We start from the raw sequence: 15466 nt of genomic DNA, 5'->3' as shown, positions 1-15466 counted from the left end.
TGAGGCTCCTCCATTCAGCTCAATCCCCAACCCACTTTTAGGAACATACTTGCCAGTGCCTCACCTGTAGGCACCTGTTTTGCCTTTTATCCCAAAGGCGGACCACACCATAATAAGAAGAGCCACTTGCGATCATGTGATTCCCGTTGCTCCTTATACAGTACAGGGCACTATCATGAGGCTCTTCCCATTTTTTTACACACTCCCTATGGGGGGAAAAAATACAATCCCGTAAGACGGTGCTTTAGAGTATTCTCCACCAAGCACTTGTTCTCCAGCTCTTCTACAGGTAGTTTAGAAAGCTGGTTACAAGATCCTTTCCAACCAGCTCAGAAAACCAGGTAAATCCACATACTAACCTTGTGCTTGTCCTTAAATCCCAATACCGGATGTAGGTATCATACCCACAAGACAGCAAAGTGGAAGGTGTTTCATAGAAAACATCCAAGACTCCAGCACCTCGGTGGAACTCTGTTCCAAGGCATGTGACCAGCTGTCCACTGAAAAGAGATCCCAAGAATAAACTGAAATACCCGTTACCTACACATCAAAATCCGTGGAAGTCTTTTGTTTAAATACAGCTTTTCTGCAAGTGCAGATTTTGGACCAAACAGTTAAATGACCAGCCAAATGTGATAAAAGTTCAGGTTAGTTTTTGGCTAGCAAAAGAAATCACACATTGCACAAAGGTATTATCAGTACAAAGAAGAAATAGCTGTTCTCTGAAAATGTAAAAACTCAGCAGTTATTTAGCTCTGCCCTTTGTACTAATGAGGAGACAGAGAACAGAAGAGAAATGGCTAGTCCTTATAGCAAAACTGGAAATTAATTTTCAATAACATGCTAGGTATTATTTGTTATATTAAAAATATATATCCAGCTTTTCAAAAAAAGAAATCCACTGAATAGAGTGGTTTTATACCATTATAAAACAACAATTAAAACACATTCAAGAAAAATGATAAACTAAATAAAAGAAACCAGCAACAACAAGGCAAAACAAAACTTGGAAGAATAAAAAACTCTAGAAATCTACCCAGCTAACCAACAGCCTTCTGAAATAAAAAACAGTACCTGAACACCAACCACGTAGATTCCAGGTGGAAATATGAGCCATCACCGGGCAGAAGACTCCAGCCCTGTTCACCACCCACCTTAGTATGGAAGGCAGTGGGAACTGTATTCAGTCTAAATGATGTAAATCTAAATGCACTGAGCAAGTTTAATGCAGCAAGCAGTGCTTCAGATATCTTATGCAGAGACCATATGGAACCAAAAGAAATTGAAATTGGGTAGTGTTAGGTTGTTCCCTTAATTATGCAAGTGTGAAGAAGAGACAAAAGATACACACCTGGCTGAAATATAGTTATACCTACAGGACACACACGCAGAGGTTTGTCTATCTCTAGGCACATGCTGTTCCCCAGGATGGGAGTTCAACTGCTTGGTGAACAGGGAACTGTGCAACTGTGTCTGAGAAAAGTCTTCACCAAAGACAGTAAAGTCTCAACATGTGAAGGACTCCAGCAAAAGCCCACCCTGGTAGATTGGAGAAACACATAATAGAGTGAAAAAACAGAATGTGTTGGGCATAACTGTGCTTCTCCAGGGGCTCTATGTACATTGTCCTTGTGCTAACAGCCCTAAGCTATCTTCTCTTGTCTACACATACCTGCCCAGCAAGGAAAGAGTCAGCTAAATCCCAGATTAAAGCTAGGAAGTCACTGATGAATTGTAAAAGAGTTGAAAACTGAAAAACAGCTCTTAAAAAGGCCTGTGTATTACAGTGGTGAGCTGCCTTCTGCAGCCATTCTTAGGACAAAGTTTGAGTCCAGAGGAGCCTTTAAGACCAAAAAAGTTTTATTCATTTATTTGTACCCATAAAGGTGCCACTGGATTCAAAGTTTGTTTTGTTGCATCAGACCAACATGACTACCCAACTGATTAATTCTTAGGGCAGTTATTTCAGTGTATGTGCACACCTGAAACTCTATGAATATGGCAAAGGAATGTTAAAAAATATTTATCAGGACCAAGCATATGCCAAAGAACCAGGATTGAGAATGATCACACACACACATTTGGACAGCAATCATCAATTTACCACTCTGCAGTGGAGGGGAGATTGGATTTATACCCCACCCTTCACTACCCAAAGGACTCTCAGAGTGGTTTACAATCTCCTCTCCCATCCCCTCCCCAAAACAGACACCCTGTGAGGTAGGTGGGGGTGAGAGAGCTCTCTCAAGAACTGCTTGTGAGAGAACAGCTCTGAAACAACTTGTAACTGACCCAAGGTCACACCACCAGCTGCATGTGGAGGAGTGGGGAATCAAAGCCAATTCTCCCAGATTAGAGTCTGCACTCCTAACCACTACACCAAACTGAAGCAGCCCTTGGTTTCCAGTTCTGCCTACCTCTGAACAATTCAAGAAATTATGCTGTTCCTAAGAAACATTTCCCAGTTTACTACACTTCAGGCAGTTTTTCCAGAATTCAGAAGTATATTCCTGAGGCATCCTTTTACTTCAAGGCTTGCTAACGTTCCACTGTATTCACAGCTCCCACAGAGAGTCAAGTTGTACAGCCCACTCAATTTGATCCTTGTCTTCCAGCATTCTCTTGTGTGTTAATGTTAGTGCTAGAAAGATAAGGTCATCCTCATCCAAATCCTTCTCAGTGGTAAGATTTCTCTGTGCATGCCAAGCAACAAGATTCAAGAGAACTACCTGAATGTTTGCTAAGACATCTAAACCTTGGCTTTGCACTAACTGAAAGTCTGAGCACATTCCCATTATCTGAACCAGCCTTTGATCAGTTTTACTATGGAAAAACTATCCAGTGCTGTTTCAAAGACTCCCAGTCTCACAACTGTAATTCAGATAGGTTGTTCTGTTTTGCTGGAGCACCAAAAGCAACATAATTTTACAGAGATAACTGCAGAGTTAGAAATACAGCAACGGCTTCTGGAAACATCTGAATGGGGCTGCCCCATGAAAGAGTCTTGCGTGTGTTTTGGGTAAGGCAGCTGAGTGGTCTCATTTGTTCCTTACAGCTACTGGCTCTCTTTATTACAGACAACTAAAACTTAATCCCCCCTCATGGATCTGCCTTGTTGTGGCGAGGGGGCTTGCGTGGTTCAATGAAGCTGTGGGCTATGCCGTGGAGGGACACCCAAGATGGACAGGCCACAGCAGAGAATTCAGACCAAGCGTGATCCCCTGGAGAAGGAAATGGCAATCCACTCCAGTATTTTTGCCAAGAAAACCCCATGGACAGTATAAAAAGGCTAAAAGATATGACGCCGGAAGATGAGCCCCTCAGGTCGGAAGGTGTCCAATATGCTACTGGGGAAGAGCAGAGGGCAAGTACAAGAAACCCCAGTAAGAGTGAAGCGGCTGGGCCAAAGCCGAAAGGACGCTCAGTTGTGGATGTGTCTGATAGTGAAAGTCCGATGCTGCAAAGAACAATACTGCATAGGAACCTGGAATGTAAGATCTATGAATCAAGGTAAGCTTGATGTGGTCAAAAATGAGATGGCAAGACTGAACATGGATATCTTAGGAATCAGTGAACTTAAGTGGACAGGAATGGGCGAATTTAACTCAGACCACCATTATATCTACTACTGTGGCCAGGAATCTCGTAGAAAAAATAGTGTGGCCTTTATAATTAACAAGAGAGTGCAAAAGTCAGTACTGGGATACAATCTCAAAAATGACAGAATGATTTCGGTCCGATTCCAAGGCAAACCATTCAGCATCACAGTAATCCAAGTCTATGCCCCAACCACTGATGCAGAAGAGGCTGAAGTGGACCGGTTCTATGAAGACCTACAACACCTCCTAGAACTAACACCAAAAAATGATGTCCTCATCATCATAGGGGACTGGAATGCTAAAGTAGGAAGTCAAAAGGTAACTGGAATAACAGACAAGTTTGGCCTTGGAAAGCAAAATGAAGCAGGGCAAAGGTTAACAGAGTTTTGTCAAGAGAACACACTGGTCATAGCGAACACCCTTTTCCAACAACCTAAGAGACGACTCTACACATGGACATCACCAGATGGGCAACACCGAAATCAGATTGACTATATAATTTGCAGTCAAAGATGGAGAAGCTCTATCCAGTCAGTAAAAACAAGACCTGGAGCTGACTGTGGTTCAGATCATGAGCTACTCATTGCAAAATTCAGACTTAAACTGAAGAAAATTGGGAAAACCACGAGGCCATTCAGGTTTGACCTAGATCGCATCCCTGATGAATATACAGTAGAGGTGAAGAATAGATTCAAGGGTCTGGATTTGATAGATAGAGTGCCTGAAGAACTATGGACAGAGGTTCGTGACATCGTACAGGAGGCAGCAATCACCACCATACCAAAGAAAAAGAAATGCAAGAAAGCAAAATGGCTTTCTGATGAGGCTTTACAAATAGCAGAGGAAAGAAGGAAAGCGAAAGGCAAAGGCGAAAAGGAAAGATTTACCCAACTGAACGCAGATTTCCAGAGAACAGCAAGGAGAGATAAGGAGGCCTTCCTGAATGAACAGTGCAAAGTAATAGAAGAAAACAATAGAATGGGAAGGACTAGAGATCTCTTCAAGAAAATTGGAGAAATCAAGGGAGCGTTCCATGCAAAGCTGGCCATGATAAAGGACAAAAACGGTAGGGACCTAACAGAAGCAGAAGAGATTAGGAAAAGATGGCAAGAATACACAGAAGAACTATACAAGAAAGACCTCGATGTCCTTGACAACCACGACGGTATAATCACTGACCTCGAGCCAGACATCCTGGAATGTGAAGTTAAATGGGCCTTAGAAAGCATTACTAACAACAAAGCTAGTGGAGGTGATGGTATCCCAGCTGAGCTATTCAAAGTCTTAGAAGAGGATGCTGTTAAAGTTCTGCACTCCATTTGCCAGCAAATTTGGAAAACGCAACAGTGGCCACAGGATTGGAAAAGATCAGTATACATTCCAATCCCAAAGAAGGGCAATGCCAAGGAATGTTCAAACTATCGCACAATTGCACTCATATCACACGCTAGCAAGGTCATGCTCAAGATCCTACAAGCTAGGCTTCAACAGTACGTGGATAGAGAACTACCAGAAGTACAAGCTGGGTTTCGAAGAGGTAGAGGAACGAGAGATCATATTGCCAACATTCGCTGGATTATGGAGAAAGCAAGAGAGTACCAGAAAAATATCTACTTCTGCTTCATTGACTATGCTAAAGCCTTTGACTGTGTGGATCACAACAAACTATGGCAGGTCCTTAAAGAGATGGGAGTACCAGACCACCTCACATGTCTCTTGAGAAACCTGTATAAGGGCCAAGAAGCGACAGTTAGAACCGGATACGGAACAACTGATTGGTTCAGCATAGGAAAAGGAGTACGACAAGGATGTATACTGTCACCTTGCTTATTTAATATATATGCAGAGTACATCATGCGAAATGCTGGCCTGGATGAATCACAAGCGGGAATTAAGATTGCTGGGGAAAAGATCAACAACCTCAGATATGCAGATGATACCACTCTAATGGCTGAAAGTGAAAAGGATCTAAAGAGCCTCTTGCTCAGAGTAAAAGAGGAGAGCGCAAAAGTGGGCTTGAAGCTCAACATCAAAAAAACTAAGATCATGGCATCCGGCCCCATCACTCCTTGGCAAATAGAAGGGGAAGTCGTGGAAGTAGTGACAGACTTCACGTTCCTGGGATCCCAGATCACCGCAGACTGTGACTGCAGCCATGAAATTAAAAGACGCCTGCTCCTTGGGAGGAAAGCGATGGCGAACCTAAACAGCATGATAAAAAGTAGAGACATCACCCTGCCAACAAAAGTCCGCATGGTCAAAGCAATGGTATTCCCAGTAGTCATGTATGGCTGCGAGAGCTGGACTATAAGGAAGGCCGAGCGCCGAAGAATAGATTCTTTTGAACTATGGTGCTGGAGAAGACTCTTGAGAGTCCCTTGGACTGCAAGAAGAACAAATCAGTCAATCCTCAAAGAAATCAACCCTGACTGTTCCCTGGAAGGCCAGATAATGAAACTGAAGCTCAAATACTTTGGCCACCAAATGAGAAGGGAGCACTCACTGGAGAAGACCCTGATGCTGGGAAAGATTGAAGGTCAAAGAAGACGGGGACGGCAAAGGATGAGATGGTTAGACAGTGTCATAGATGCAACGAATATGAAATTGAGCAAACTTCAGAGGATGGTGGAAGACAGGAAGGCCTGGCGGGATCTTGTCCATGGGGTCGCGAAGAGTCCGACTCAACTGTGCGACTGAACAACAACAAAACTTAATCCAGAAAGATGGAGGTGATCCACATTGGAAATCAGGCAGATGTAGGAACAGGTGTACAGCCTGTCCTTGAAGGAGCAACACCCCTAAAGGGGCAAATATGATGTGATCTTGGATGGTTAGCTGTTCCTGTAAAAATGGTTAGAGTCCAGTTTAGACTCGTTCATGCAAAAAGCTGATCTAGTCACAGAATGCATGCCCTGGTAGCATCCAGATCTGACTGCTGCAACATGCTCGATGTAAGGCTGCCCTTTAAGACAGTTTAAACACAGCTGCTAATTGGCTTCCAGTCCCAATTCAGGTGCCGTCTTTGACCCTTAAAGTGCTAAACGATTTTGGGTCCACAATACCAAAAAGAACATATTCTCCTACTTCGAACTGCCTGAATCCTGAGATCAATAAACAAGGTTCACACTGTGCCTTCTTGTTTAATATTTTAAATTTCTTTAAAATTCTTGTGAGCCTCCTGGGGCCCCCAGAAGGGACTGAAAGGCACATACAAATCAATTAAATAAATCATAATGAATAAATCTAATGAATATATACTCCATAATTGAGTGCCAATATGCCCTGTCTGTCTGCCCCAGCCCACCAAGAGAAAGCCCGCTTCTCACTCAGACAACAGCATCCAATGAAGCCCATTCAGCCACTAAAGACCCACATGTTCCCAGCCCTCTCTCCTCCTCCTCCCTAACGGTCTAATCAGAACTGGACACAAAGCACTGAAGGCCTGCTTTTCAGCCTGCAGCACTGGCTCCGCTTCATGGGACAATGCAGCCTCCACTCCCTGAAGTAACTGGCACCTCCCCCTCCTTCCAGTTATTTTGTTACTTTCTGCTCCTTGATCCTGTATCAGTCTTTCTGGGGCACCCGGGCTGAGGCCTTAATTCCATCTGTAATCTGGGCTAAAGCCCCATTGGGGGTGGAGGGGGGGATAAAGACCACACAATAGGCAAAATAGAGTCCCAGGAGATGTTCAAACAAGTAAACACCGTTGTGTCAGAGGAGCAAAATTGCTGAGAAAGCAGATTAGTAGCAGCAGCATTGGTGTCCCCCAGATCAGAAGGTGAGCCCTGCTCCGCTCCCCAGAGCCAACACGCTTCCATGATCACAGTACTGGCGGCATGCTGGGCCCGGCCCATCTCCCCCAGTCACTCTCCAAAGAGCAGATTATGGAGAATAACAATTTCTTTGTGGCTGTGTAATTCCCTCCGTGACCATGACTGTGGGCCACTCCATCGGGCTGCAATGCCAGGGCCTTAGCAACCATTTAACAAGACCAGTTGGCCCTAGCAATGCTCCCCCCAAGGCAAACCTCTCGGACAAGCTTTAACATCAAGTGCAGGAATTAATCCTCATCCCTCCCCACCCCTAAAACCTGAGTCCAGGGGTGCTGTGTTATTGCACTTACTTTGTGTTTCTCAAGGCAGAGAATTGCTGGACAAGTTCTTAAGACGTTAACCCTTGGAGAGAAGGGGGGCAATTTGTCTGTATCTAGAGGTAGGTCAGGAGGTGAAGGCATTTACAGGATCAGGGCAGGAATGGGAATCAGGACTTCTAGCGAAAGGAAACCAGGCTAATACTTAGGGGCTCAGACAGGGAGAAAAAGCAACTGGTCTTGATGTGAACTACAGATGCCATGCCTGGTGATGCCAGCTAGTTATATTTATTTATTTATTGTTTAAAACATTTTTACACCACCACTCAACACCAAATTTGGGTCCACAAGGACATAAGAAACATTAAAACATACAAACAATTAAAAATACAGTTAAAATTATAAAATTTAGTTAAAAACACATAAACCACCACTAGCAGGAGGGCCAGTTATTGTGGGTATGCCAGATGGAACAAAAAAAGTCTTCACCCGCTGGCAAAAGACACCAATAGAGGGAGACAAACGAATCTCCGGGGGGGGGGAGGGTTTCCAAAGCTTTGCTGCCATGGCAGAAAGGGCCCCTTCTCAGGTCACCACCCATCTAGCTTCAGATGGTGGGGCAAGTGAAGCAGGGTTAGGGTCTCCAAGGGTGACCACAATGAGCAAGTGGATTCGTATGGGAGAAGGCAGTCTTTAAGGTATGCTGGTCCCAGGCCACACCAGGCTTTAAAGGTTGATACCGGTGCCTTGAATTGAGCCCCGAAGCAAATTGGAAACCATTGTGCAGGTGGAACAAGTGATATGGTCCCTACGACCTACTCCTGTCAACACTCTGGGGCTGCAGCATTCTGTACCAGCTGTAGTTCTGGACAGCCCCACATAAAGCACATTTCAGTAATCTAATCTAGATGTTACCAGGACATGCACCACAGTTTTCTGCCCAGGAAGGGCGGCAGTCAGCTCACCAGCAGAAACTGCTGAAAGGTGTCACTGCCACCAATTTATCCAACAGGAGGTCTGGGTCCAAGAGCACCCTCAAGCTACGAACCTACTCCTTTACAGGGAGTGCAGCCCCATCCAGAAGAGGCAGTAACCCATTTCCCGGGTCAGACCTTTCCCCGCAAATAACACCGCTGTGTTGTCAGGATTACATGTCCATTCACACCCACAGGAGACTGTCTACATAAGCACAGACTCAGAATGAAAGTTGCAGTTTTTGTGAGAAGTGGGATCTAGATTTAACCCCCTGGTTTTGCCACATTCCTCAGCCAAATAATTAAACTTTTAGACCTCAGTTTCCTACTTGTGAGATGTGAAGAGTGCTCCTTCCCTAAAGAGGAGGAATTACTTGAGGGGGTGATTCTTAAACTGCAAGACAAACAGTTCAGGCATTCAGATAAGGTAAGGATGTTTTCCTGCCTGTTCCCACGGACGAAAATATAGTGGCTATACTGCCAATGTCAGTCTGAGAAAGTCGTCAAAAATGTTTGCAAATTAATAATGGTCAAGTAATGGTGTCATTCTAAAAATTCTCATTCCCTTAATCTGGCTGGGCTACATATTGGCTTCCTGCCTGGACACTGTGAAGGAGATAACTGCCTACTCAGTAACTTTCCAAGCTGCTTTTTTTAGTTGGAAGAGAATTTTTCATTCCATGTTCGGGCTGGTGTCGACTTTTATGGTGTCTAGCCACGTGTTTTTTGGTGACCTGGTTTCCTTTTGCTGCTAAACAATCCAAGAATAATCGCTTTTTGTAGTGAGTTCTTCTGCATGACATGGCCGAAATAAGTCAGTTGCAATTTTATGATTTTTCCTTCCAATGACATGTCTGGTTTTATGCGCTCCAATACTTGCTTGTTTGTCACCTTTGCTGTCCAAGGAATGTGCAGGAGCCTTCTCCAGCACCACAGCTCAAATGAGTCGATTTTCCTCCTGTCTTGCTTTTTCATGGTCCAACTTTCGCAGCCATAGGTTGCTATGGGGAACACAATAGCACGGACTAATCTGCATTTGGTTGCTAGGCTGATGCTCTTGCTCTTCCATATTCGATTTATGCGCATCACTGCTGTGTGACCCAGTGTGATTCAACATTTTATTTCTTGACTGCATTTGCCATTTTGGTTGATCTGTGATCCTAAGAAAGTGAATTCTTCCACACATTCAATCTCTTCATCGTCAACTGTTATTTTGATGTTTCTCTTCTTCTTGGTGATGGTCATGAACTTGGTCTTTTTGATGTTTAGGAAGAGGCCAAACTTCTCACTTTCCTCTTTGATTTTCTTGATCAGGTATTCCAGGCCTTCTTTCGTTTCCGAGAGGAGGTTGTGTCATCAGCATATAGAAGACTGTTGATATATTCCTTCCTCCAGTCTTTACCCTGATTTTTGACTCTTCCAGCTCTAACTTCCTCATGATTGTTTCGGCATACAGGTTGAATAGGAAAGGTGAAAAAATGCAACCTTGTCGTACTCCTTTTTCTATCTTGAACCAATCAGTATCTCCATATGGTGTTCACACAGTGGCTTCCTGTTTGTGTACAATGATTGTATCAACTTGACCAGATGTGCTGGCACCCCCAGGTCTTGTAGGGCTCTGCACAGTTTGTCATGATCGACACAGTCAAAGGCTTTCTTGTAATCGATAAAGCATAAGTAGATAATCTTTTGATACTCATGAGATTTCTCCATGAGAATAATAATATTAGTCGCTGTAGATTTTCCGGGATGTGTGGCCGTGATCTTGGCATTGTAGAACCTGACGTTTTGCCAGTAACTGTGACTGGCATCCTCAGAGGTATAAACACAGAAAGATGGAATACTCTCTGTGTCAAGTACCTTCTATCTCCAGCAGCACCTTCTATCTCCCAATTATCTTCAGTTATTAGAATTTTTTTTAAAATTATATCTGACTGTGGAGAACCCCCCCCCTTCGGGTTTTAAAAATGTGGGGTTTCTTTCTCTCTCTCTGGAAGTGACAGGAAGCCGGGTCAATTGCCTGCTAGATTACATCTATACATATGCTAATAGACCAAGCAGAAAAACTAAGGAATTTGATGCAAGGAAGTCTCCAGGAGATTCCTGGAGATTTCCCAGAAGGCCTTCCAGGAGGGCTCCCATATTGCACCTGCAATCTGAGTGGACCAGGTCTAGTGGGTGGAAGGAGTGATGAAAGGGGGGTGGAGATACAGGTTTGATAAAAGCCCATGATCTGAGGAGGAGGGGTGTCTTAGTGCTGATTGTTTGCAGGAAACAATCTTCTGAGCAATGGTCAGTTGTGATAGCCACCTTTTGGTGACCACACAGTCTCCCAGGTAATGGGACTAGATGGGAGCCTTGTAACTTTTTAAGATCATCATCCCTGTCCTATTTTAACACTAATTAGGGTATGTCTAGAACCAGGGAAAGAGGACTGCATTTATGAGCAATTTTCTTTGAATTCTGTTTGCTTAATCTATTGGTGTGCTTAAGTATGCTTGTAAATACTTTATTTGCAACAATTTTTTTTTTCCATTTTGGAGGCTGGTCCCTAGTCTCGGTACCACCAAGACTCCCCCCACCATCTCAGACACACTATTGTAAGAGGGGCCCTGGGCTGGGAGGAACGCAGTCTGTGTGTATGTGGCTATTTCTCCACGGGTGCCCCAAAGTTGTAATTGGTCCCCATCCTAACCAGTCCCAGGATAGCAGGAGACACTGAGGCCAGGCTTCAGAACTAGGAAGGGGAACTGTTCATCCCAGTGGGAAATCCCTAAAACGAACAGGTGGTGGCAGTGAGTTCCCTAGTGGAAGGAAGAGGTAACCCCATCCAGGAGTTGGCAACACCAAGGAGGAGTGGGCAGAGCAGGGTCTGCAAGTCAAAGCAAACCTGTTCTACTACACTGACCATGTCCCCAGTCCCTTCAAGCTTCATGTGCCAGACATCACACACTAACAGCAAATAACAGAGTTGTACCTTTTGAAGTTGTGCTGGGAAAAGGAGGCACAAATATTTCCATATTTATAAATTAAAAGCTTTCTTATGGCATAGCTAAGGAGAGAAATTTTTCTCAGAGAGTTAATAAAATTTGAAAAGTTAGCTGGACAAGGAGTCAGCTTGAAAGAAGGGAAAAGGTTATTTTAAAAAGTGGCAGACTATTCTAGGCCATCAAGTAAATCCGGTCTCATGGAATCACTTGTTTACAAGATGGTCAACTTTTTCAGTGAATCTATCTTTGAGAGACAATGTCACTAAAATGGCAAACCAATAGTACCTGGCACCAAACAGACTTTCCAAAATTTATAATGCAACGAAGAATTGTTGGATTTGTGGCAAAGATAATACTACTTTTTTCATATGTGTTGGGAGTGTTCATGAGCTGTAAAGTACTGAAAAGTAAGACTAGCAAGCATTTAGGCTGGTATAGGCCGTATGATCGCTTGCACACCAGACCTGTTATTGTTAAACTTTGTTGTCTATATCCAGCCTTCTCTTCAAGAATTGGTCCTATGTGGTATAACAACTGCTCATAATGCCCTTGCCAGACACTTGAAGAAAAATTATCTTCCAACTAAAAAAAAGTGGCTAGAGAAATTAAGATATGTTTTCTATGATTAAATTGACAGCTTCTTTAAAAAGATAACCTTTAAATAATATTGATGCTTGGAGACAAATGGTGAATCAAATGGACAACTAATACTGGTTTACATGACATGTTCAAAGGCAGTGATTAAATTAACTATTTATAATCTGCTCCTCCCACAAAACTGTAAGTTAAAATACTGTACTGATACCAAGCTTAATTTACAAAATCTTCTGTTGGACATTTTGTGTGTATAAAGATTTTTTTTTAATTAAAGGGTTTTTTTAATTTAAAAAGTCTGTCCTCAGAAGTGCTTTCCTCCCAGGATGGGCAATGTGGCCACGTTAGACTTTGATAAGGTGTCTACCACTCAAGTTTTCAACCACAAATGGCATCAGATCACCACTTTTGATGCTGTGGCTCTTGTGAAGAACTTCATTGAGTTCAAGTTATTATCAGACATAAACACAGCCATCCTCTCAGTCTGCTAAAATAAGCAGTGACTTTCTTATTTAAATCTGGGACCTGTTTCATCAGTTTCCAAAGCCACATGGCTGATGTTCTGGTTATTAGAAAGGCAGCTGCTGCTTTTTGAATGGACAGTAGCATTGTCTCATGAGATCTATGCTGGACCACTTTACTCCTCCTGTCAGTGGCATCATTGAGCATTCCTTCTCCTTTTGGCAATGCAATAGCAGAAGCTAGGCTAGACCCTGGGGCATCTACTACTGGAATACTGAGCAAGTTAGAAAACTTGGGAGGAAAGACATACATCACTTTTGCTAGTCCCACTGCACTGGTATGAAAAAGCGGCCCCACTCTTCTCTAATCTTCATTCTAAAGAACTTTGGAAGTTGAAAAGTAGAGCATAGCTCCTTTGTTACAGACAATACTTTGGGGGGCCCATCTTCATCTTCTTCCTTGAGACCCTCAGATTGCTCTACCCTGGGAGGAGACAGCTGCACAATTTTTAGTGCTCTGTATAGCAGTAGAGGAAGCTCTTTTAGAGACAGCAGATATTTAGTTTGCTGACCTTGCTGAGGAGGAGGCCAGTCTTAAGAAAACTCCACCTCCTCTGTCAGACTAATTTTTCAGAGGCCTTTGACTCTTTTAATGAATCCCCCCACCCCGATCAAATGATGGAGAAATAGATTGCTTATGTAGAGGCATGGGGGGGGGAGAGGCATGGAGAAGGATGCCTGTTCACTTCACTACAACTTTTCTAGAGGCTTCAGTAGGCCTTTTTTGCTTTTTTTTCTCCATCTGGTCAAATTCTTCCAGCCAGTCTTGGAATGAAAGGAAAGGACAACCTGCCTGAGCCGTGAACCTGGTAGCCACAGCTTCCCACTCCCTCCCTCCCTTCGGAAGCTGAGGCCCATGGAGCAGAGACCTGAGCTGGGCCTGTAGGCCTTCTCCACTGAGTTGTGTTAGGCACAGGTGCTTTGAAACCTAACTGTGCTTCATCCCCTTTGTCATCACAACAGCAGCAGAGACCTGGGGTCAGGATTTTGTTACCCTTGTTCCTCAGTTCTCCAGCAGCATGATAAAGGAGAAGAAGAACAGTTCAAGTATGTTTTAACTCCTTTTTTAAAAAAATTGGCCTTAAGATAGCTTACAAAACTTTAAAACCACTTTAGATGTCAACAGCAGTAAAGACAGGGAATTACTTTTCTAAACTCCCTTTTAGCCAGAATTTAATTCATGATGCTTTTTTTTTTTACAAAAAGAAAAAGAAAACCACCAAATTTAGAAGCAGTGATGCCCCAAATGATTAAACAATAATTAAACTGGGATTTTTAGGATTTTAACAAGAGTCTGTATACATCACCACCTATAGACACATTTCACTGACCCGTAGGAGAATCTCTCTACCTTGGTATGTTCCAATATGTTGAGGGAGAAAAGGTTTACAGTGTACCAGGAGGACACAAATCATATGCATAAACTAACCAACACCACCAATGATAAAAAAAACTGTGTCTTTATTTGGGGAAACTGGCTTTCAGAATGAGGAAGCAGTCCATTTCTTTGATGAACTCTCTTTATTAATAAACGCTTAACTGTGATTCAGCACGTATTCCTGGGCCATTTATAAATGAAGCAGTGTGAAAAGCACTCTGGGGTGTAAAAATAACTAGCAGCCTGTGACAAGCTTTTTTTTTTTTTTAAGTTGACTCTGGACAGCACCCTGCCTATAACACCCCCTGTGGCAGCTGGAGGCATGTGTGCCTTTAGCTTCAGCAGGGGTGGCAATGATAGTGGCGGCGGTGGGGATGGAAAAAGCTTTTCCCTCTTTTCTTCTGGTGACTCTGAATTGGCCCACACACACTTTAAAGGGGCCAATAAAGAGATACAATTTCTTTACCTTTCCTGGCTCTGGGACCCTGGTCGTTTTTTGTTGTCCGGGTTGTCGTAAGGTTAAGTTCAGAGGATAAACTGACATGCTAGCTATGGGAAAAAGCCAGTTTCCTCAAATAAAGCCACAACGGTGCAAAAGAGACCCCTCTGGGGCTTTTATTTGGGAAAACAAACAGAAATGGCACCAAGCCCTTCTGCTTTACGGACCAATTTAACTATCAAACTAACTCTCTCCCTCCCAGAGGCAAGGAGGGGAGAGAGACACGGCAATATGACAATAGCACGAAACATTCAGGGGAGAAATGGACAAAGCAAGCTGTCTGTCTCCTTGTCTTTCTTGTCCAGGGTTCTTTTTCTGAGCACACGTGTGTTCTTGTAAAAACGATTAGATTGCAATTTGTATAACATGGTGACCCCCAAATTCAGACGTTTAACCCCTTTTCTCTGCAAAGAATGTGAAGAATGTCTCAAAGGTGGGGGAAATTCTCTCAGATTGGGAGGGGGCAGCATGAAGAACCGGCGGGGAGCTGTGTGGGAATAAGCCACTGTATAGCTTCTTTTTGAACAGACAGCACTTTGGAGGTCTCCTTCGGCTGGCAGACAAAAAAAAAGGGAAAGAAAAAGAAAAATGGAGATTCGAAATCAAAACAAAGCCATCTGTTTAAATGAGCCAGCCCAAACTAGAGGTGGGGGATGTTGGGGGTGTTTATGTATCCCGCATTTAGGCAATCTTATTCTTTCTAGTATGTCAATTCTTTTGCAGCCTAAGGGAAAAAAGACTGTCTTGGATTCATGCACACAAAAGTGACCTGAGAATTTCAACCTACAGATACTGGAAGGTTCTGTTACAAGTATTGCAAA

The 15466-nt window shown here is 43.4% G+C and overlaps 1 protein-coding gene across 1 annotated transcript in view; it reads right to left on the bottom strand.

The window, feature by feature from the left end:
• The window catches only part of FBXW4 (F-box and WD repeat domain containing 4), a 106047-nt gene that overhangs the window by 968 nt on the left and 89613 nt on the right, over positions 1-15466 (bottom strand). Inside the window, exons 7-8 of the mRNA XM_015415939.1 lie at positions 360-500; positions 65-206 (exon numbers count right to left, since the gene is read on the bottom strand). Coding sequence (XP_015271425.1) covers positions 65-206; positions 360-500 — 283 coding nt within the window. The remainder of the gene's footprint in view (positions 1-64; positions 207-359; positions 501-15466) is intronic.

Source organism: Gekko japonicus, unplaced genomic scaffold (genome assembly GCF_001447785.1).
Source record: "Gekko japonicus isolate JY-2015 unplaced genomic scaffold, Gekko_japonicus_V1.1 scaffold59, whole genome shotgun sequence".
NCBI classification, from domain to species: Eukaryota; Metazoa; Chordata; class Lepidosauria; order Squamata; family Gekkonidae; genus Gekko; species Gekko japonicus.
Note: the sequence above shows the minus strand (reverse complement) of the source record. Positions and strands in the feature narration are given on the sequence as shown.